The sequence below is a fragment of the Panthera onca genome, chromosome C1 (assembly GCF_046562875.1).
Source record: "Panthera onca isolate mPanOnc1 chromosome C1, mPanOnc1 haplotype 2, whole genome shotgun sequence".
Classification (NCBI taxonomy): domain Eukaryota; kingdom Metazoa; phylum Chordata; class Mammalia; order Carnivora; family Felidae; genus Panthera; species Panthera onca.
In genome coordinates, this window is record NC_138346.1 from 179014493 (window position 1) to 179039168 (window position 24676).

The 24676-nt window shown below is 37.1% G+C and overlaps 1 protein-coding gene and 1 non-coding gene across 2 annotated transcripts in view; one reads left to right on the forward strand and one right to left on the reverse strand.

Moving 5' to 3' along the window:
- Nucleotides 1-24676, reverse strand: part of ZYG11A (zyg-11 family member A, cell cycle regulator) — a 74677-nt gene that overhangs the window by 29296 nt on the left and 20705 nt on the right. The window contains 2 exon segments of the mRNA XM_060624496.3: nt 210-350; nt 15253-16004. Of these exon segments, the coding sequence (XP_060480479.2) occupies nt 210-350; nt 15253-16004 (893 nt within the window).
- On the forward strand, nt 14547-14653 carry LOC132674005 (U6 spliceosomal RNA). Its single transcript, XR_009608333.1, has one exon. It is a non-coding gene; the product is annotated as a U6 spliceosomal RNA (small nuclear RNA).

The following is a 24676-nucleotide window of genomic DNA, read 5'->3' on the forward strand; positions in this document are numbered from 1 at the left end:
AAAATGCTGGACGATTCTAATTGATTCAGATGCTCAAAATGAGAAATGGTCTAGTAGTTAAGTCTAACATTGTTTTCCTTTCTCTGTGAGGGTACTGTGGCTCACTATAGAATAAGGCATATAAATTATTGCAGTCAGTGTTTTGTGAACAGCTTTAATGAACTAAGTAAAAAGTGGTAACAAAAACTACCTTTCTGAGGTATAGTTACCTTTAAAATCGCAGGCATGGTTACCTGCATTGAAAATGTCTCTGTGAAGAGCCTGTAAAGGGCTTCCTTCATAAAACATGACCTATTCCTGTATCGACTCAATGCTTCTGAAATCTGGCTCATATTGGCTCCTCCAGCAACCTGAAAAACAAAAATATTACCAATAGGTTTCACTACTCAGGTTTTTAAGGGGTTTTGAGTGTTAGAAACAATGACAGGTATTCAATTCAGTGTTCCAGGTGCTTTACAAAGTTACTCTTATTGAATTCTAAGTCTAATAGGTAAACGGTCTCCTCATTCCCATTTTTACAGATGGGGTCAGAGAGATGAAGTATGGTGCTAATTTTAACAAACCAATTCAGTGATGGAGCTAAACTGAAATGCCATCTCCCTACAACTATATTACAGTTAAGACTTAAAAAAAAAAAAAAAAAAAAAAAAGACTTCAACTGAATAATGGGTGGCATATAAATTTTTAAACAATCAATAACCATGACTGCATATGTTTTCTAAGTACTCATATAGAATAAATTAGATAATAAGAGAAAGGTAAAAGGCCACATAAAATAACTAAAATGGAAGGGAAAAGGACTTTTTTTGTAGTATTACTTTTTATTTATTAAATATTAACACAATTCTTTCTTGCTACCACCTAAATAATAACTTTTAAAAATCTACATATAGACTTTGGGTCTGGAGGATAACGGTACTCCCCCCCACCATGATCCAAAACATAAAATTAATAAGGAATGCAAATAAAACTAAGTATGACCCAATTTTCAGCATTCCTGGGTAGTGGAGAAGAAAATAAAGGGGAAAATTCAGAATCTTGTAAAATGAAAACAATCCCCTCTCCACTCTACCATGACCAGTAATATCATTATCACTGAAGAAACCTCACATCACTGATTGACATCACTAATGGACAATGCTTCTGAAGTAGGAACTATGTCCATTAAATACCAAAAAATAAAAAATTCAAACCAATTCCATATATAGCTATTTATAAGAAATTTCTAAGCAGTAGATCTACACATTTCATCTGAGAAAAATTCTTCCTATAAACCAACAACAAATCAGAAGAAAATTTTAACACAGCACTAATCTAATTAAATATTCTCCGTAAGCATTTGGGGATGTGAAAAAATACCCTCAATGAAAAGATGAGACAATGGTTGATTAAACTCAGAAAGAAAAAGACAAAATCATATCAAATATAAAAACTAAGTTACAAGGCACCCAAGGAAGGGTGGATTTGAATAAACATTTAGTAATGGAAAGAAATGCAAGAAAACAAAATTTTTTAAAAAGAAAGAAGTACAGGGGTTCCTGGGTGGCTCAGTTGGTTAAGGGTCCAGCTCTTGACTTCGGCTCAAGTCATGTTCTCACGGTGCATGGGTTCAAGCACCACATTGTACTCTGCTGGTGGTACAGAGCCTACTTGGGAGTCTTTCTCTCCCTCTCTTCTGCCCCTCGTCCACCCTCTGCTCATGTGCTCTGTCTCTCTCTCTCTCTCAAAATAAATAAATAAACTTAAAACAAAAAGAAAGAAAAAAGTACAAATGGTCTAAGATTGAGTGTTGTTATGGAAAAAAGACAAAGAAGATCCAAGATGTATATATTTGAAGGTCCTTAGGGGAAAACAAACTAATATTTAAAACTATTATCTAGAAAAACTTTCCAGAAATAATTTTTAAAAAGACTTAAATCAATACATTGAAAGGATCCACCCAGTACCAGGGACAACTAACTGAGATCGTCTGAGATATATCAGAGTACAAAGATTAAATTTAAAGATAAAGAAAAAAACAATCTGCAGGGCTTCCACATAAAAAGATCAAATAAATAACACAGAGAATTAGACTGTCATGGAACTTAAAAAGCCACATACAAAGCAAGTCAACAGTGGAGAATTTTCAAGAAACCAGGAAAGAAAAGGGTAAAAAAGGAGTTTGTATCCAGCCAAGCTATACTTCAAATATCAAGGTTATAAAAATATAAAATACTGAATAATAAGAACTCAGAGAATAGGACACAAATCTCCTTCCTGGAAAATCTGCTAGAGAGTAAGTTTCATACAGTAACCAAGAGATGACGGAGGTAACTCTAGCAAATGGACAGATGGTGAACATTTAACATATTTAATCATAGATCTGTGTCCCCACATAGTCAACAAGTACATTGGGAAATTATGTGTCTGAAATGACTATGTCAGAACCCAGGAGTTTATCAAAGGCTTGCAATTTCCCAGAGAAGCCTTAGATAGGAAATTGTGATTCGTTTCCATCTATTTCAGCTCTTAGCACAGTAACAGCTGTCCACCCCCACCCATCAGCCCCCAGAAATACATCCAGGGCAGCATGCACTTGGCTTGTGGGAGCCAAGAAAGGAAAAAGGATCATGACTCCCAATTATCAGGGATATGTGTTCTGATCACAGAATGCTGCTTCTGAGAACAGCGTATAGGACGCAGGTGAGAAGCCACTATTGCTGCACCTCTCCCTCCAACCAAACTGACTTCCAGGGAAATTAAAGGGCCAGTGTCCTTTATATCCCCCTTGTCTTCCTTTGACTCTTTTTCTAATTCGGGAAGCCAGACATTAAAGACTAAAACATTCAAAACAAATGCATATACAGAGAAAATTCCAAAGTGACTGCACAGACCCAAGAAAGATTCAGAGAAGACCTAAAAAGACCTTTAAGTTTATACTTCAGGTTGATATCTGGCACAGGTCAAAACAAAACAACAACAAACACAGTAACAAAACAGCCAACCCTAGGGAAAGGAGACAATCTAATTTCTTGAGCTACCATATGATAAGTTTCAAATGTCCAGTTTTTAACAAGAAAAAAAATCACAAGGCATACAAACAATTAAGGAAGTATGGCTCACTTGAAAGAAAAAGGAATCAACAGAAACTGTCCCTGTAAAAAAAAAAAAAACAGATGGCAAATCTACTAGGAAAGACTTCTAGACAACTGTCTTGCAGATGTTCAAAGAACTAAAGGAAGATATACATAAAGTCAAGGAAATGATGCATGAGCAAAAGAGAAAAAAATCAATACAGACAGAAATCATAAAAAAGAAAAAGAAGGGGTACATGGGTGGCTCAGTCAGTTAAGCATCCAACATCAGCTCAGGTCATGATCTTACGGCTTGTGGGTTCAAGCCCCGCGTCAGGCTCTCTGCTGACAGATCAGAGCTTGGAGCCTGCTTTGGATTCTGTGTTTCCCTCTCTCTCTGTCCCTAACCTGCTCACACACTCTCTCTCTCTCAAAAATAAGCAAATATTTAAAAATTTTTTTTTAAAAAAAGGAAAGGAGCGCCTGGGTGGCTCAGTCGGTTGAGTGTCCGACTTCAGCTCAGGTCACGATCTCACGGTCCGTGAGTTCGAGCCCCGCGTCGGGCTCTGGGCTGATGGCCCAGAGCCTGGAGCCTGCTTCCGATTCTGTGTCTCCCTCTCTCTCTGCTCCTCTCCCGTTCATGCTCTGTCTCTGTCTCAAAAATAAATAAACGTTAAATAAATAAATAAATAAACAGGAAAAAGAAAAGAAATTCTTGAGCTGAAAAGTACAATAACTGAAACGAAAACTTCACTAGAGGGATTCAAAGGCAGATTTCACCAGGCAGAAGAATCAACCAATTCGAAAGCAGGACAACAGAAATGACTGAGTCAGAGGAACAAAAAGCAAAAAGATGAAAAAAAAATGTGAAGAGACCCTCAGGAACCTATGAAATACCAAGGAGCAGACCAAACTACACATTGTGGGCATCCCAAAAGAAGACAGAGAGAGGGGCTGAGAGAATATCTGAAGAAAATATGACTGAAAAATTCCCAAATTTGATTAAAGACATTAATATAAATATCCTAGGAAATCTAAAGTAAGATGAACTCAAGAATACTCACACCAAGACACATTATAATCAAATTTTTGAAGGCTAAAGACAAAGAAAATCTTGCAAGCAGCAAGAGAAGCAAAGCATCATACATAAGGGATCCCTGATGAGATTATCTGTAGATTTCTCATCAGAAACTTTAAAGGGCAGAAGACAGTGGGAAAACAGATATGTTTGAATTGTTAAAAGAAAAAAAAAAACCTGTTAACCAAGAATCCTATATCCAGCAAAACTGTCCTTCAAATGTAAGGGAGAAATCAAGACATTCCCAGATAAAAAAAGTTGAAGAAATTCATTATCACTAAACCTGTCCTGTAAGAAATGCTCAAAGGAGTCCTGCAGAGTAAAATAAAGTAACACCAGACAGTAATAAGCCATCTGAGGTAATAAAGATCTCAACAGAGGTATATACATGGGCCATTTAAAAAACTAGTGATATATTGGGGCACCTGGGTGGCTCAGTCAGTTAAGCGTCCAACGTCGTCTCAGGTCATGATCTCTCTGGTTCGTGAGTTCGAGCTCCACATAAGGCTCTGTGCTGACAGCTCAGAATCTGGAGCCTGTTTTTGATTCTGTGTCTCCCTCCTTCTCTGTCCCTCCCCCACTCGTGTTCTGTCTCTGTCTCAAAAATAAATAAACACTAAAACAAAAACAAAAACAAAACAAAACAAAACTAGTGATATATTAACACTGGTTTGTAGGAGCACCTGGCTGGCTAAGTTGGTACAGTATGTGACTCTTGATCTCAGGGTCATGAGTTCAAGCCCCATGTTGGGTGTAGAGATTACTCAAAAAAAAAAAAAAACAAAAAAACAAAACAACAAAACTGGTTTGTAACTTTTTGTTTTCTACATGATTTAAGAAACGAATACATTTGCTAAAAAAAAAAATATTACTCTAAAAGCTAGTGTTATTATAACTTGAATTATCAATTTTTATACTGTGGGGCAAAAAAATGCATAATGATATAATTTGGGGATGTCATTGATTAAAAGGTTGAGAATGGAGATGTAAATGAGCAGTATTTTAGGTCACTGAAGTGAAGCTGATACTCAAATTGGAGTATTGTGACTTTAGGATATTAAATGTAATCTCCACGATAACCACAAAGAAAACTGTTACAGAAAATACACAAAAGGAAATGAGAAAGGAGTTTAAACATTTCATTATAAAAAAATCAGCTGAACAAAAGGAAAATAGTAATGCAGGAGATGAGGAACAAAAAAAGCTGCAAAACATATAGAAACCAAAGAGCAAAATGACATAAGTCCCTCCTTATCACTAATTACTTTAAATGTAGATGGATTAAATGCTACAATCAAAAGACAAAGATTGGAAGAATGAATTAAACATATGATCCAACTATACACTATCTACAAGAGACTCACTTCAGATCCAAAGACATAGCTAGATGGAAAATGAAAGGATGGAAAAAAACATTCCATGAAAATATAACCAAAAGACAGCAGGGGTGACTATACTATTGTCAGACAAAATAGACTTTAAAATCAGAAGAGGTTACAAGAGACAAAGCAAGACATTATATATCAATAAAAGGTACAGTAGAGCAAGAAGATATAATAAGTATACACACTGATGTATCTAATGACAGACTATTAAAACATATGACACATAGGGGCACCTGGATGGCTCAGTCAGTTCAGCGTCCAACTCTTGATTTCAGCTTAGGTCATGATCTCATGATCATGGTGAGATTGAGCCCTGCATCAGGCTCTGCTCTGAGCATGGAACCTGTTTAAGATTCTCTTTCTACTTCTCCCTCTGCCCCTCCCCTTAGCCAGCTCATGCTCGCTCTCTCTCTCTCTCTCTCAAAAAACAAAACAAACCAAAAACATGACACAAAAACTGACAGAATTAAAGGGAGAAACAGACATTTCTACAATAATGGAGACTTCAATAACCCACTCCATAATGGATAGAACCAGACAGAAGTAAGGAAACAAAGGACTTAACACAATAAACCAATTAGATCTAACAGACATATGCAAAACACTCTACCCAACAATACCAGCATCCACAGCCTTTAAGGTGCACGTGGGACTTTTCCAGGATAGACCATGTGTCAGAGCAGAAATTAGGTCTCTACAGATTTTTAAAAACAGATATCATACAAAGTGTCTTTTCTGACAACAAGATGAAGTTATAAATAATAGAAGTAAAACCGGAAAATTTACAAATTTATGGAAATTAGATAACACCTCTTAAATAACCAATGGATCAAATCAGAAATCACAGGGAAATTAGAAAATATTTAAAGGCAAATAAAAACAAAAACACAGAATACTAAACCTGGTAGGACCCAGGGAAAGCAGTGTTAAGAGGGAAATTTATAGCTATAAATGTTTACATTAAGAAAACAAGATGGGGTGCCTGGATGGCTCAGTCGGTTAAGCGTCAGACTACAGCTCAGGTCATGATCACACAATTCATGAGTTTGAGCCCTGCACTGGTCTCTCTGCTGTCGGCACAGAGCCTGCTTTGGATCCTTTGACTCCTCTCTCTCTGCCCTTGCCCTGCTCACTTTCTTTCTCTCTCAAAATAAATATATAAACTTAAAAAAAAAAGAAAAAAGAGAAGAAAACAAGAAGAGGCACCTGGGTGACTTAGTTAAGTGTCTGACTCTTGATTTCAGCTCAGGCCATGACCTTGCAGTTCGTGAGATCAAGTCTTGCATTGTACAGAGCCTGCTTGGAATTCTGTCTCTCCTCTGCTTGCACCTACTCTCTCTCTCTTTCTCTCTTTACTTTTCCCTCTCTTTCAAAATAAATAAACTTAAAAAGAGAGAAGAAAAATAAAAACAAGAAAAAATCAAGTCAACAACTTATCTTTACAACTTAAGGAACAAGAAAAAGAACAAATTAAACCCAAAGCTAGCAGAATGAAGGAAATAATAATGATTATAGCAGAAATAAATGAAATACAGAATAGACAAATAGAATAATTTAGTAAAACCAAAAGTTGGTTCTTTGAACAAATGAAATTAACAAACCACTAACTCCCAGATGGATTAAGAAAAAAAGACAGAACTCAAAATACTAAAATCTGAAATGAATGTGGGAACATTCCTACTAATCACAAAGAAATTTAAAAAAATTTTAAGAATACTATGAACAGTTATGCCCCAACAAATTGAATAACTTAGATGAAATAGACAAGTTTCAAGAAACACAACACTTAACAAGACTAAATCCTGAAGAAATGGAAATTTTAAGAGACCTGTAACTTAGTAAGGACATAGGATCAGTAATTAAAAGATCTCCTCACAAACAGAAGTCCTAGATCTGATGGCTTTGTTAATAAATTCTACCAAACATTTAAGAAGTGATACCTATCCTTCTCAAAGGTTAAAAATTGAAGAAAAACCTTCCTAAGTCATTCTATGAGGCTAGCATTACCCTGATACCAAAACCAGAAAAAGATACAAGAAAACTAAAGATAAATACACTTAAAGAACAGTGATTCAAAATTCAACAAAATATAAGCAAACTACATACAGCAGTGTATGAAATGGATTATATACCATGGCCAAGTGAGATTTATTCCTGGAATGCAAGGATGGCTTAACATATGGAAATTGATTAGTATAACACACATTAACAGAATGAAGGAAAAAACATAATTATTTCAATTAACATAGAAAAAACACTTGACAACACCCTTTCATGGCAAAAACACTCAATAAACTGGAATTCAAAGTAAATTACCTCAACTTAATAAAAGCCATGTATAAAAAACCTGCAGTGAACATCATATTCAATGGTGGAAGACTGGAAGCATTTATTCTAAAATCAAGAACAGACAAGGATACCTACTTTCATGACTTCTACTGAACATAGTACTGGAAGTCCTAGCTAGAGTAATCAGGCAAGAAAATGAAACAAATGACATCCAAATTGCAAAGGAAAAAGTAAAATTATCTTTGTTTGCAGGTAATATAAACTTATATGCAGAAACCCCTTAAAGATTACACACACACACAAAAAGCTATTAGCACTAATAAAGGAAACTAAAAAGAATTGCAGGACACAAAGTCAACAAGCAAAAATCAGCCACATTTCTATATAATAACAATGAACAATCTGCAAAGGAAATTATGAAAATAATTCCATTTACAATAATATAATAAAGTACTTAGGAATTAACCCAGGAGGTGACTTATATGGTGAAAACTACAAAACACTACTAAAAGATATTAAAGGCATAAAAACAGACATATATACCAATGGAATAGAATAGAAAGCCCCCAAATAATCCTTAGTATATATGGTCAAATGACTTTTACAAGGATGCCATGATCATTCAACAAGGAAAGCACAATCTTTTCAAGAAATTGTGCTGAGTAAACTGGATATGCATATGCAAAAGACTAAAGTTGGAGGCTCTTACTTTATATATAAAAAAATTAGAATGGATCAAAGACCTAAATGTAAGACCTAAAACTATAAAACTCTTAAAAGGATACACAGGGCAAAAACTTCATGACAATGGATTTGGCAATGACTTATTGCATAGGATACCAAAGACAGGCAACAAAAGAAAAAATATATATATGATATATAAAACCTAAAATTTTTTAGAGTTTTGTGCATCAGAAGATAATATCAATAGTAAAAAGGCAACTCACAAAAAGAAAATATCAGCAAATCATATCTCTGGTAAGGGATTAAGATTCACAATATATTGAGAACTTCTATACTCAATAATGAAAAATAAGTAAACCCACTCAAAAATGGGCAAAGGACTTGAGCAGACCTTTCTCCAAAGAAGACAAACAAATGGCCAATAAGCTCATGAAACATGCTTAATAATCACTCATCAGTAGGGAAATGCAAATCAAAACTTCAAAGAGATACACCTCATACCCACTAGGATCATTACTGTTCAAAAACAGAAAATAATAAGTGTTGACAAGATGTGGAGAAACTGGAATGTTTACGCATTTTTTGTGGGAATATAAAATTGTACAGCTGCTATGAAAACAGTGTGACAGTTCCTCAACAAATTAAAAACAGAATTACCATATGATCCAGCAATTCTACCTCTGAGTCTGTATCAAAAGAACTGAAAGCAGGGTCTCAAAAAGATATATGAATAGTCTTATTGACAGCAGCATTATTCATAATAGCTGGAAGTAACACGGAACCAACCCAAGGGTCCATCGACAATAAATGGATAAGCAAAATGTGGTATATACATAACACACTTAATTCAACCTTAAAAAAGAAAGTAATTCTACAATATGTTACAACAAATGAACCTTGAGGACATTTATGCTAATGAAATAAGCCAATCACAAAAATACTGTATGATTCCACTTATGTACTTAGGCAAAATCACAGAAACAGAAAGTAGAATCGGGGTTACCAGGGTCTGGAGAGAGGGGGGAATGAGGAGTTAGTGTTTAATGGGTACATAGTCTCAGTTTTTCAAGATGAAAATAGCTATGGAAATGGATGGTGGTAATGGTTGCACAACTTTATGAAGGTGTTTAATACCATTGAACTGTACACTTAAATATGGTTAAGATGGTAAATTTTATGTTATGTATGTTTTGTCATCCAAAAAACTTAAAAGAATGGAAATATAGGGGTGTTTGGCTCAGTCAGTAGAGCATGTGCCTCTTGATCTCAGGGTCCTGAGTTTGAGCCCCATATTGGGGGTAAAGATTATTTTTTAAAAAAGAAGAAGAGGGGCGCCTGGGTGGCTCAGTCGGTTGAGCGGCCGACTTCGGCTCAGGTCATGATCTCGCGGTCCGTGAGTTCGAGCCCTGCGTCGGGCTCTGTGCTGACAGCTCAGAGCCTGGAGCCTGTTTCAGATTCTGTGTCTCCCTCTCTCTGACCCTCCCCCGTTCATGCTCTGTCTCTCTCTGTCTCAAAAATAAATAAACGTTAAAAAAAATAAATAAATAAAATAAAATAAAATAAAATAAAAGAAAAGAAGAAAAAAGGAATGGAAATATGAACTGACATGGGGTGATTTTCAAGACATATTGTTAAGTAATAAATACAAAGTATATACTACCTATTGTGTAAGAAGAGGAAATAAGAGAACCTAAATACATCTGCTTAGTACCTTGATTAAACCCTCAGTCTGGTGGGGGGGTGGGGGAGGAACTGCAAATAAATTTTCAATTCTTTTTAGCAGGCTTGTGTTTCACTATTCTGAAAACTCTTTTACATGTACTGTAGGATGAAGCAAACGTGCCAATGTTTTGAGAACCAAGGTTCTCACTGTGGAAAAGAGGAAATGCAAGTAAAGAACGCAGAAAGGCAAAGGAGAATGGTGTGAGGATGGACATTTGGAAGTATTACTCTGAAACTTATTTCATATATCTCCTTAGCCCTGTTTCCCAAAAGGGACTTAAAAACAAAAATATGCAGGGGTGCCTGGGTGGCTCAGTTGGTTAAGTGTCTGACTCTTGATTTCAGCTCAGGTCATGATCTCACAGTTCTTGAGTTCAAGTCCCACATTGAGTTCTGCACTGGCAGCATAGAGCCTGCTTGCGATTCTTTCTCTCCCTCTCTCCCTCTCTCTCTGCCCCTCCCGTCCTCTCATTCTCTCTCTCTCAAAATACACATTAAACAACAACAACAACAACAACAAAGATACCCCAACAACTAAGAACATACCTAGTACTCAGATATTGGTTTAATAAAAGGAACCAGGGCTCCTAGTAGAAATGCCAGAAGGGCTAGGAACAGGAAAGTATATGAAGCCTAAAACATCTTCATGTGCTAGAAAGTGAGGAAGTGATCAAAATAACAACAAAGGGGCACCTGGGTGGCTTAGTTGGTTGAATGTCCAACTTGGGCTAAAGTCATGATCTCGCAGATTGTGAGTCTGAGCCCTGCATCTGATTCACTGCTGTCTGCAGAGCCTGCTTCAGATCCTCTGTCCCCCTCCCCCCCTGCTCCTCCTCTGCTCACATTCTCTTTCAAAATAAATAACATTTTAAAAAATAAAATAAAAATCTTAAAAAATAATAATAGTAACAATTATAATAATGGAGACATGTAAATAACACAGGAGCCAGTATGAAGGAGCATCCATTGGCCAATCTGTAACAAACTGGGCATCAAAATAATTAAGGACAGTACTGAATTGTAAACCACTGAAAACAATAAGAATCAGTGAGTTCACATTGAAGTTGGGTTAGACAGACAGATGCAGAAGTCAGGGCTCTTCTTTATGGTAGGAGGACTAGATTTGAAAATCATCACTTTGCAACCATTCCAGTCAAGACTGGTTCAGGTAAGAATCATCAATGGATGCTAAATCCAGATTAGAAAGTTTGATGAGGACGAGGATATTTGCATAGTCTTCAAGTACACATCACTTATTAGTTGCAAGTGAAAAAAATACTATCCATATAGTATAGAAACAATACAATATTATATAGATAGTATTTTATCTATACTGGATATTTTATATAATATCTGGACAATACTTTGAATGTATGATGAAAAGTAACAGGACTAATGAGGCACACTGTGTGCTTCAGGATTGTATTCTTGAGACTGATACAACATGCCTCCCAAGGAATTCTGGCCAAAGATGAAGAACCTAATCATAAGGAAACATTCGACAAATCCAAAATGGAATATTCTTCCAAAAAGCCTACAAAACAAAGCTAGTCTGTATTCTTCAAAAATATCAATGTCACAAAGGACAGGAAGGACTAAGGCACTCTTCCACATTAAAAATGTAAAACAATGGATATATTCTAAAATTTTTAAAAAAGTTTTATGACCATCCAGATCTAAGAGCTGAAAAAGAAACAAAGGATTAACCACATGACCAAGCAGAAGACCAGATAACTGTTGCCTCACCCTCTCTTCTTGGCTTCCTGAAGATGCCATTATAAAACAATCTTCAGAAGGGATCCCCACCACACCCCACCAGGGGGTTCACAAGGATTTCCTACCAAATGAAGATGTGTGTGGCTCTTAATACTAATAGTGGATGCCCTTTCTGCCTATTTTATTTTTTATTTTTATATTTTAAAATAAGCTCCATGCTCAACATGGGGCTTGAACTCATGACCCGGAGATCAAGAGTTGCACGCTATACAGACTGAGCCAGCCAAGCGTCCCCACTTTCTGCCCATTTTAAAAGAATTAAGTACATGCTGCCCATTCTAATTTGGGGTACAATAAATAACGTATTTGTTGTGTTTAAAGGTCTTTGCTTACATTTGATTTTATTCATGTTAATGCAAGCAAATTTTTGATCAACCTAAATAACAAAGATACTTAGTATACTTTGCATCTGATCTAAAACATATATATTTCCATTAAATAAAGTTTTTCTGAACCATTTAAATTTTAAATTTGCCATACCTTACACTCCACAGAAGGCTGGCTTAAGATCTTTAGAGTTTCTTAGTACTGGGAAGACTGTGGTTTCTCCTCTCCATCCCAACAATATCTAACACCGTATAGAATGCATACTTTAAAGTTTTCAAAATAAACTAAACTTACATGTATACCAGGTAAGTTTACTGAAACACAGCTTCACATTTTCTTTTGGTGTACCCACTTTGACAGTACCTTAACTACATGCATAATCCCTCTGCAGAATATTCCAGCATTTGTCCCAGATTATTGCATATACCAAGAGTTTGTACTAAAAAAAATTTTTCCCCTGATAGCTGTGGTCTTTTGATCATTGTGACACTAAATGCTATTAATCTGAAACAGGCCTAAGTATACATTCCCAGTAAACAATTCTCTACATATCTAATCTGAAAGTTCTCACTATTATCTCTAATTCTAGCCTAATTAATTGATGGCTTACACCTTCATTAGACATGCCAGAAAATTAAAAAGACTTCAAAATACAATTGCTATTTTCAAATCAAAAGAATAAAAATATGTAAACAGCTCTCTCCTTTTCTCTGTCATCGTGGGGTATGCGGCTGACTATCTCCCACCATGTCTTCTCATAAGACTTTCAGGACCAAATAATTCCTGGCCAAGAAACAAAAGCAGAAGTGTTCCATTCCCTAGTCGACTCACAAGAAAACTGGTAATAAAAATCAGGTACCAAAAAAAAAAAAAGAAGGTATAGCTCCAAGAGGAAGCATTGGAGAAGAACCAAGCTGGGTCTACAATGGATTGCACATGAGATGGCACACGTATTTATGTTGCATGAAGGTAATGTGCTCATATCCTATCATTCTGTAAACATCACTTCTACCAGAACAACAGACATGTTTTATAGGTGAAATGATTTTCCTGTCACTGTGCTTCTGCACCAGTAGGCTGGTTCAGTAATAAATGTAAGAGGCCTTTCGTTTGAGGAAAAAAAGAACAAAAATGTGAAAAAAAACTGGGGTGCCTGGCTGGCTCAGTCAGTGGAGCATGTGTCTCTTAGTCTCCCAGTTGTGAGTTCAATCCCATGGTGGGTGTAGGGCCTACATTAATAGATAGATAGGTAGACAGACAGACAGACAGACAGATGAAAAACAAGTAATGACTGCAAATCATTTTACTCTCTCAGCCTAGAAAGAATTACGTATGGTATAATTAAAAAGCATTTCAAAACAATGGTTCTGAACCTTGGCCGCACATTAGAAATACCTGGGAGTTTTCAAAATTTTGATGCCCACACCAAGTCCCAGACAATTAAATCAGAATCTCTGGGAGATAGGACACAGGCATCAGTATATTTTAAAGCTTCCCAAGTGATCACAAAGTACAGCCGAGGTAGAAAACCACTGTTTTAAAAAAGAAATACTTTAGGGGCACCTGGGTGGTTCAATCGGTTAAGCATCAGACTTCTGATTTCAGCTCAGGTCATGATATCACGGTTCATGGGGTTGGGCCCCGCAAGGGGCTCCATGATGGCATTGTGGGAGCCTGCTTAGGATTCTCTCTCTGCCCCTCCTGCACTCTCTCTCAAAATATAAATAAATAAATGAAATATTCTGAAACAAAAATATTTAAATTTGTGGGTTTTTAAATTTTTAATGTTTATTTATTTTAAAATTTTTAAATGTTTATTTATATTTGAGATGGAGAGAGAGACAGTGCATGAGGAGGGGAGGGGCAGAGACAGAGACAGAATCTGAAGCAGGCTCCAGGCTCCAAGCTGTCAGCACAGAGCCCAACGTGGGGCTGAAAGTCACAAGCCATGAGATCATGACCTGAGCTGAAGTCAGATGCTCAACCGACTGAGCCACCCAGGCGCCTCTAACGTTTATTTTTGAGAGAGAGAGAGAGAGACAGAGACAGAGAAAAAGTGTGAGCAAAGGAGGGGCAGAAAGAGAGGGAGACACAGAATCCAAAGCAGGCTGCGGGCTCCAAGCTGTCAGCACAGAGCCCAATGCAGGGCTCGAACCCACGAGCCGTGAGATCATGACCTGAGCTGAACCCAGGCACCCCAATGTGTGTTGCTTTAAAAACAGCACCATGAGTGCTTGCTTCAGCAATAAGCTAAAACTAAAACTGAAACAATACAGAAAAGATTAGCACGGCTCCTGTGCAAGGATAACAGGCAAATTCATAAAGTGTTCCGTATTTAAAAAACAAAAAACAAAAAAAACCAGCATCATGATTGGCTATAAACTTACTCTGGCAATGTTCCAAACTTTTTTTCTTAAGACCCTTTTCAAAACTGTTTTCTCTCAAACCTTCAGCAAAAACATTGATCACTGCCTTACTAATTATATTTAGCTGTCAACAGAGGTGAACAGAGCAAGTTTTAGAGTCACAAAGACTTGGATAAAAGTCCTAGCTCTACCGTTTAATAGGTAGTTATAGGATTATGGATAAGAAGTTTAACCTAAGCTTCCACTTCCTCATCTATAAAATGGGAGGATTAAAGAGGAAAACAACATGCACAAAGTGGCATCTGGCATATAGGCGAGGATGCATAAATGGCTATACTTATCATATCAAACTAGATTAGAAGACCTGCACGCCAGGACCATATCTTGCTTTAGGTTGTAATTCCACAACCTACCACATAGTAGCTACACAATCATTTTTGTTACGCTCGCTCCATAAGGATTTTTTATCTGTCTTTGTAACCCTAATACCTAGCACAGATTCTGTTTTACAACAAAAGCCTAATAATGTTCTAAACAAATGAAAACAAACTTATTTCAGATAAAAAACAAACCCTCAAGCCTTGCTTTGCAGTAAAGAAGTCAGAATAACCAGCATCCGTAGCCAACAGTCCCACAAATTGCATCGCAGGCCGCTGCCGTATAAACAGTTCTACAGCTCCATCGGTGATACAACTGCCCCCCGATATATCCAGTGACACAACATTAGGCAGAATATCCTTCTGCTGCAGCAAATGAAAAGCCAGATCTGATTTGAGTTGCCTGTGATCAGAAATATCAAGGTGAAGCAGACATTTAAGTTCTCTAATAACTGCAAGAATCTGTGGTTTGGTCATGGTCAGACACTTTAGATAGTGCATTGTGAGAGATTTGAGTCGATCTTTACAGGCGAGGAGTGCAGAGATGTTAGTGACCATAGTATTGGAGATATCCAAGCTTTCCAGTTTTGGTAACTGAGAAACGTTAGCCAGGTCTTCACTATGAAAACAAACATTGAAAACACTTAAAACGCGAAGACCGGTGAGCTGACCAAAGAACAGTAATCTGGAATCCTGAGGGATGCTCGTTGAGTCCAACAGGAGACACCGAAGGTTTTGCTGGATCCAGCTATTGCTGCAGAGTCCACTTATGATGTCTGGAATTGGGAGGTCAGTGTGCACTGCAGTAGCATCCAGTTCAATGACTTTGTGATGACAGAAGGCTTTTGTGAATGCAGCTGTCGAGATTTTGGCTTTTTGAATATTGACCAGCTTCAGTTTCATTTGGTTGCCTTGGAAAATGCTCGCTGTTCTATCAGTCAGCTTGCCTATAAGAAAACCAGAACCAGCTTGTAATAACAACTAAATCCCATGCCTTTTCCAGGAAGCATTGTGGTCAATGAACAATGACAGATGCCAATAATAATAATGACTATATTTACTGCTCATTCTGTGGCAAGAATTGTTCTAACCCCGTTACTGAGATCACCTCATTTATTCTTTATAATAATACTATAATACTATTAATTACTATCTTATAAGATACTAGAGCTTAAAGATGTTAAGTGACTTGCTCAAAGTCAAAATATGTGGCGGAATCAGGAATCAAAACCAGTTTGACTCCAGAGCCCACAGTTTTATCCACAGCAACCGTGCTCACAAAAAATAAAATAAAAATAAAAATAAAAAATAAAATAAAATAAAATAGATAAATAAGTACATATGTGCAATATACAAATAACACTACCAATGATTAGTTTAACTAAATTAATAGATAGCCTTTAACAAGTCACTTACCACTCTAGGCCTCATTTTGCTCATCTATAAAATGAATGGGTTGTACTAGATTTTATTTAGAAGAGATTTACCAAGCATCTTCTGTGTGTGACATTCTATGTTAAGTAATGGTCACACAAGGTAATTAGATACCTGTGACCACAAGGAATTCAGTCTAGGAAGGCACATCAGGTAAACAAATGATTATAATAGTGTATTACACGCAATAGTAAATTGCACCATGTATTAAATTAGTACAGATGAGATTAACTTTGGGAAAAGTTCTTAAGACTAAATATTAGTTTGGGGGTGGGGGCAGAGAGAATGGAAGAACTTATCAAAGACAGGGAGGCAAAGAACAGCAGATTACGTGGAAAGACCCCAAGCAGATTAGCATTACTGGAATACGGTGGTGTAAAAGGGAAGGATGGCTAGAAAGAAAAGTAGAAAGGAAGGTAAAAAGCAGATGCAGCCTGCAGACAAAGTTATGAAACCCAGACTTTTTTTTTATCCTATGCACAATAAGGAACAATTCAATTTTGAAGCAGAAAAATGAATGGTCATTGGGGCACCTGGGTGGCTCAGTCAGTTAAGTGTCCAACTTCAGCTCAGGTCATGATCTCACAGTTCATGGGTTCAAGTCCCATATCAGGTTCTATGCTGACAGCTCAGAGCCTGGAGCCTGCTTCAGATTCTGTATCTCCCTCCCCGCCCCCCCTCTTGCTCTTGCTCTCGCTCTCTCTCTGCCCCTCCCCCACTCATGTCCTATCTCTTAAAATTAAATAAAAACATTAAAAAATTTAATTAAAAAAATAGTCATAATTATATTTTTAGAAAGACCAATTATGTGACTGTAAAGGAATTAGGATGGTGTCTGATGGAAGATGGGGCAAGAGATTATTGATGCTTCTCATAATGCAAGATAAAAGTTTAAAACAGGGCTGACAGAACATGGTGGCTGAACAGAATGGGGGAAAGAACTGAGAGAAAAAGGTATATAAGCTGATTCCCACCTTTTCAGTTTGAGCTGGGCTGTGCTACCAAGACAGGAGGAAGAAAGTCCCTATACTTCAGATTTTGAGGAAGAATTTAGTACACTGATTCATACATTTATTCAACAAACACTGAATGTTCACTGTATGCAAAGTGCTATGCTTCACAGTGAATGAGACAGACATGGCTTCATATACCATCATGGAGTTTACCTACACTCTAGAGGGAGAATACCAGACAAGCAGAAAATATCTAACATTAAAAACGTAGTAAGTGAGGGGTGCCTGGGTGGCTGAGTTGTTTGAGCTTCTAAGTTGGGTTCAGGTTGTGATCTCATGGTTTGTGAGTTGGAGCCCCACATCAGGCTTACTGCTCTCAGCATGGAGCCCGCTTGGGATCCTTTGTCCCTCCTCTGTCTCTGCCCTCCCTGCTCGCTTGCTCTTTCTCTCTCAAAAAATAAACATTTTTTAAAAATGTATTGAGTGAATTAAAAACAGAACTATGCTACAATCCAATAATCAGACTATTTGGTATTTATCCAAAGAATACAAAAATACTAATTCAAAGGGATACATACACCCCTATGTTTAAAGAATCATTACATATTAATAGCAAAATTATGGAAACAGCCTAAGTGTCTTACCGATTGATGACTAGATAAAGATACAGGGAGAAAAAAAAAGATGTGGTATGTATATATATAACACACAATGAAATACTACTCAGCCATAAAAAATAATGAAATCTTGGGGCGCCTGGGTGGCTCAGTCGGTTAAGCGGCTGACTTTGGCTCAGGTCATGATCTCACGGTCCGTGAGTTCGAGCCCCGCGTCGGGCTCTGTGCTGACAGCTCAGAGCCTGGAGCCTGCTTCAGATTCTGTGTCTCCCTCTCTCTCTGACCCTCCCCTGTTCATGCTCTGTCTCTCTCTCTCTCAAAAATAAATAAACATTAAAAAAATTAAAAAAAAAAATAATGAAATCTTCCCATGTGCAACAACATGGATGGAGCAAGAGGGTATTATGCTAAGGGAAATAAGTCAGTCAGAGAAAGACAAATACCATATGATTTCACTCCTATGTGGAGCTTACAAAACAAAAAAAAGTGAAAAAGGGAGAGAGAGAGCCAAACCAAGAAACAGACTCTTAACTACAGAGAACAGACCGATGGGTTACCAGATGGGAGGTGGGTGGGAGGATGGGTTAACATAGATGCCGGGGATTAAGAAATACACTTGTTATGAGCACTGGGTGTTGTAGGTTAAGTGCTGAATCACTATATTGTATACCTGAAAGTAATATTACACTGTATGTTAAATAACTCAAATTTAAATTAAAAAATTTTTGAAATGTAGTAAGGGGCACCTGGGTGGCTCAGTGGGTTAAGCATCTGACTCTTGATCTCAGCTCAGGTCGTGATCTTACACTTCGTGAGACTGAGTCCCATTTTGGGCACTCTGCTGACAGCAGAGCCTGCTAGGGATTCTCTCTCTCTCTCTGCCCCTCTCCTGCTCACGCATGCGCTCTCTCTCCCTCAAAATAAAAAATAAATAAAATAAAATAAAATAAAATAAAATAAAATAAAATAAAATAAAACAAAACAAAATAAAATAAAATAAATGTAGTGAGAGTTCTAAAGGAAACAAACAAGAACATGATAGAGGGGTAAGGAAATGAAGAAGGAAAACAAGAATCCTGTCTCTCTGAGGAGGCTGAGGAGGTGATGTTTAAGCTAAGACCTGAAGGACATGAAAGGTGAAGGTAGTAGCTGTCATTCTAGATGGAAGGAAAAGCTGAAGTCCTGATGTGGGAAACAGGTTGGCTTTTTCTGTGAAATAAGAGCAAACCAGTATGGCTGAAGCACAGTTGATGAGGGGATACCAGCATCTGACAGGTTAGAGACAGAGGCAAAAAGAGTCAATCGTGCAGACCAGGGCAAGAAACTGACTTTTTACCCTAAGTACAAGGAGAAGCCTTTCAAGAGTGACAGAGGTAATGTCCAGATCTGATTAAACTTTAAGAGGACTGTTTGCTGTGTGGCAGAGCTTGCCAAGGGGCAAAAGTAGAAGTGAAGAGAGTGCATATGAGGTCAGAGGAAAGGAAAGAAAAGGTATCTATGATAGGAGGTAAGAGGAAAAGAATGAGATATAGATTTGAAAGTAGAAAATGTTTCAGTATTACCAAGGAGAGAAGAAGAAATGAAAAATGTCACTAAACAAATAGGTAGATGGTCATTTTGGAGATGGGGAAAAATGGCAGTGTAGTAGATGCTGCAATAGGACACCTAGATCCTTTTTAGGAACAAAGGACTTACTACTAGATCTGTTGGGAGTGCCAACAGCTAACAGCCCTCATCTATGGGGACTACACTGGCTGTAATCCAATGGGACAAACAGTTGTCCCACCCAAGGTCACACCACTTCCCCATGCAGACCCATTTCCAAAACTGAGTTGGGAGGTATAAGGTCCAGCGTTCACAGACCAGCTCAACACAGATCTGAATAGTTGAGGATTTTTGCATCTGTGTTCATGACAGAGATTTGTCAGTAGTTTTCTTTTATAACATCTGTGTGGTTTTGCTGTTAGGGTAATGCTGGCCTCAAAGAATGAGTTAGGAACTATGTCCTCTGTTTCTATTCTCTGAAAGAAATTATAGAAGAATTATGGTATAATATAATCCTCAACAAATTATTAGTAAACTGAATCCAACAATGTATAAAAAGAATTCTACACCACAACCAAACAGATCTGAGTAGTTGTTACACCTTCAGAATTCCCCAAAATATCAGTTGGCATTCTAGATTCTATAGATTTTAAACCTACAAGACTGAAGTATAAACACTTGAAATTAACGGGCACAAAGACAGTATTTAAAACTGTGGGAATGGATAACATGGGAATGTAAAAGAAGGAGCAAGACAAAGGTACCGAAAACATTTACATTTAAGGTCAGTAGAATGAGGAATAACAGTCATAATAGCAACTAACAGCTGTTGAATGTTCTAAACGTTTTAGATATATTAACTCTCCAAATCCTCATAAAACCCAATGAGGTAGGGATTATTGTTAGCCACATTTTGCAGATGAGTTGAGGCATACTAAAGTTAAGTAGCTGGCCCAAGGAAACATCTAATAGTCATGACTGTACAAACCTAGACAGTCTGGCATCAGAGCCAGATATCTTAAAACTTTAATTTGTACTGTCTTTCAAGGGGAGCTAGATAAGGAAACAGATCAGCAGCACAGCCACTGAGGAAGGAAGAAAACCAGAAAAATATGATGACTGAGCAGCCCAGAGAAGAAATGGCAGTATATCCATGAGGCATCCTGGATATGCGGTTCTAGAGCTTAAAATAAAAGTACTGTGCTGGGAACTCTGGGGAATCGGAGAATAAGTGGTAGCTAAACAACAAGAACAAAAATTTAAAAAGATTACCCACAGACCTAAAGAGTGTATAAAGTGAGATGGGTACCCAAGATGGAACCTTAAGGAATATAAAACACTTAAGGGATATATAGAAAAACAGGAGCATACAAGGAAATTATGGCAGAGTAACCAAGGATACAAGAAAAAAACAGAAAAATGAAATACTCTGAAGTCAGAAAGGTCAAGAGTAATTAATACTAAAAGTCAAAGGTACAAGAATTCTCTGATGATTTAATGGATCTAGGCAATGACCATCTATGACCACCAAAATCACAAAACCATCCGGACAACCAGACTTAATTAATCCCCTTAAGGAAGTACAAGGTACAACCAAAACCATCAAACCTGAATACGATCAAGCCTCTACCTCTAACTTTCAATTTATAGGGATTACAGGGATCAGAGGAATAGTCAAAATCACAGCACTGTCAAACAATGGAAAAATCCAGATTGTGGGAAAACACTACAGAAAAACTACCACAATTTCTTTAAAAAAATTAAATAACTGGGGGCACTGGGGTGGCTCAGTCAGTTAAGTATCTGACTCTTGATTTCAGCTCAGGTGTTGATCTCATGATTCCTAAGATGGAGCCCTGCATCTAGCTCCCACACTGACGGTGGGGAGCCTGCTTGGGATTCTTTCTCTTCCTCTCTCTGCCCCTCCCCTGCTCACAAGCATGCATGTGGTCTCTCTCTCAAAATAAGTAAATAAACATTTTAAAAAGTAAAATAAATATATAAAAATAACTGTAAAATCTCTAAACAAACAGAGATTAAACAATCCACTTCTAAACAAACATATGGAGGGGTGCCTGGGTGGGTCAGTCGGTTAAGCGTCTGACTTAGGCTCAGGTCATGTCTCACAGCTCATGGGTTTGAGCCCTGTGTTGGGCTCTGTGCTGACAGCTCAGAGCCTGGAACCTGCTTTGGATTCTGTGTCTTCCTCTCTCTCTCTTCCTTTCTCCCACTTGCACTCTCTCTCAAAAATAAACAAACATTAAAAAAATATATATGGATCAAGGAAGAAATCTCAAGAGAAATTTTAAATTGTTTTTTGGGTTTTTTTTTCTATTTTATTCTTTTCCCAAGTTTTTATTTAAATTACAATTAGTTAATTACAGTGTAATAAGAGAAATTTTAAATTTGGAACAATATGAAAACACAATTTATCAAAATTAGTGGGATAAAGTGAAAGCAGTGCTTAGAGGAAAAATGACAGCTCTGAATACATATAAGAGAAAAGAAAGATCTAAAATCAATCATCTTGGGGCATCTGGCTGGCTCACTCCGAGGAGCATGAGACTCTTAGTCTCAGGGTTGTGAGATAAAGCCCACCTATTGGGTGTAGAGATTACTTAAAAATAAAATATTAATAAATAAATAATTTTTAAGAATAAAATAAAATCAATCATTTAAATTTCCACCTTAGGAAACTAGAAAAAGAACAAATTAGGGATGCCTACGTGGCTGAGTCGGTGGAGCATCCACTCTTGATTTCAGCTCAGGTTGTGATCTCGGTTTGTGGGTTCAAGCCCCACATCAGGCTCTGCGTTCACAGTGTGCAGCCTGCTTGGGATTCTCTCTCCCTCCTTCTCTGCCCCTCCCCTGCTCACGTGTGTGCACGTTCTCTCTCCCACAAAATAAATAAACATTAAAAAAAAAAAAAAAAAAGAGAACAAATTAAATCCAAATTAAACAGAGGAAAAGAAATAGTAAGAATTAGAACAGAAATCAGTGAAATTGAAAATGTGAAATCAATATAAATCAATAGAGAAAAATCAACAAAACCAAAAGCTGGTTACTTAAAAAGTCCAGGTTAAGTTTAAAAAAAAAAAAAAAGAAGAAAAAAAAAAAAGAAGAGACAAATTACTAGTATCAGAAATGAAAGAGAAGGGACACATGGGTGGCTCAGTGGCTCAGTCGGACTGAGCATCCGACTCTTGATTTCAGCTCTGGTCTTGACCCCAGTGTCATAGGATTGAGCCCCACATCATTCTCTCTCTCTCTCCTAATAAATAAACTTAAAAAAAAAAAAAATAGAAGCAGAGGACATATGGACATACTTCCTAACTAATTCTTTGAGGCAAGCATTACCCTAACAGCAAAACCACACAGATAATTACAAAAGAAAACTACTGATAAATCTCTCTTATGAACACAGATGCAAAAATTCTCAACAAAATATCAGTAAACCAAATCCTCAACAAAACACTAGCAAACCGAATCCAAAAACATATAAGAAGAAATCTGTACCACAACCAAATGGATTTATCCCAGGTATAGAAGGCTGGCTCAACATTCAAACATTAATGTAACCCATCACATGCAAAAAGGAAAATCACATGATCATATCAATAAATGAAAAAAAAAAGCATTTGACAAATCCAACATTCATTCCTAATAACAACTCTAAGTAAACTACAAATAGAGATGAATTTCCTCAACTTGAAAACTATTTACAAAAAATCTACAACTAACATACTTAATGGTGAGAAATTCAAAACTTTCTCACTAAGATAAGGTACAACACAAGGATGTCGCCTCTCACCACTCCTTTTAAACACTGTACTGGAAGTCCTTCCTAATGCAATAAGACAAGACAGAGAAAAAAGAGATTAGGAAGGAAGACATAAAGCTCTTTGTTCACGGGTGACATATTATTTATGTGGAAAATCAGAAAGAATCACAAAAAAATAAAACAAAACAAAAAAACGCCTGGAACCAATATTACAGCAAGATTGCACAATACAAGGTTACTATACAAAAGTGACTAGCTTTCCTATATACCAACAATGAAAAAGGGAATTTGACATTAAATAGAATACCATTTACATCAACACCCCAAAACAATGAAATATTTAAGTATAAATCTAAAAAATTTTGTACAAGATCTATATGAGGAAAACTAGAAAACTGATAAATGAAATCAAAGAACTAAATAAGTGGGAGAGATATTCTATGTTCATGAACAGGAAGATTCAATGTTATAAAATATCATTTTTTTGCATTATTCAGCCATAAAAAAGAAAGAAATCTTACCATTGGCAACAACATGGATGCAGCTAGAGACTATAATGCTCAGTGAAATAAGTCAGTCAGAGAAAGACAAATACCATATGATTTCACTTATATGTGGAATTTAAGAAACAGATGAGCAAAGAGGAAAAAAGAGAGGGCAAGAGAGAGAAAAATAAGCTAAGAAACAACTCTTAACTGTGGAGAACAAACACTCCTGTTACCAGACTGGAGGGAGGTAGGGGTATGGGTGAAATGGGTGATGGGGCTAAGAAGTGCACTTGTGATGAACATTGGGTGACGTATGGAACTGCTGAATCACTATATTGCACACTTGAAACTAATATAACACTGTATGTTAACTACACTGGAATTAAAAAAAATTTTTAGGGGCACCTGGGTGGCTCAGTGGGCAGAGCATCCGGCTTTGGCTCAGGTCGAACTCTCAGTTCATGAGTTCGAGCCCATACCGGACTTGCTGTTGAAAGCCTGTCAGCACAGAGCCTGCTTCAGATCCTCTGTTCCCCTCTCTGCCCCTGCCCACTTGCACTCTCCCCCAACATAAATAAATATCCAAACAAAAAAAATTTTTTTTCAAGTTATCAGTTTTCCCCAGGTTGATATACAGATACAATGCAGTCTTAATAAAAATCCTAGCAGGTTATTTTGTGAATATCAATAAACTGGTTCTAAAGTTTATATTCGCCTGGGTGGCTCAGTCAGTTGAGCTTCAGCTCAGGTCATGATCTCACGGTCCATGAGTTCGAGCCCCATGTCAGGCTCTGTGCTGAC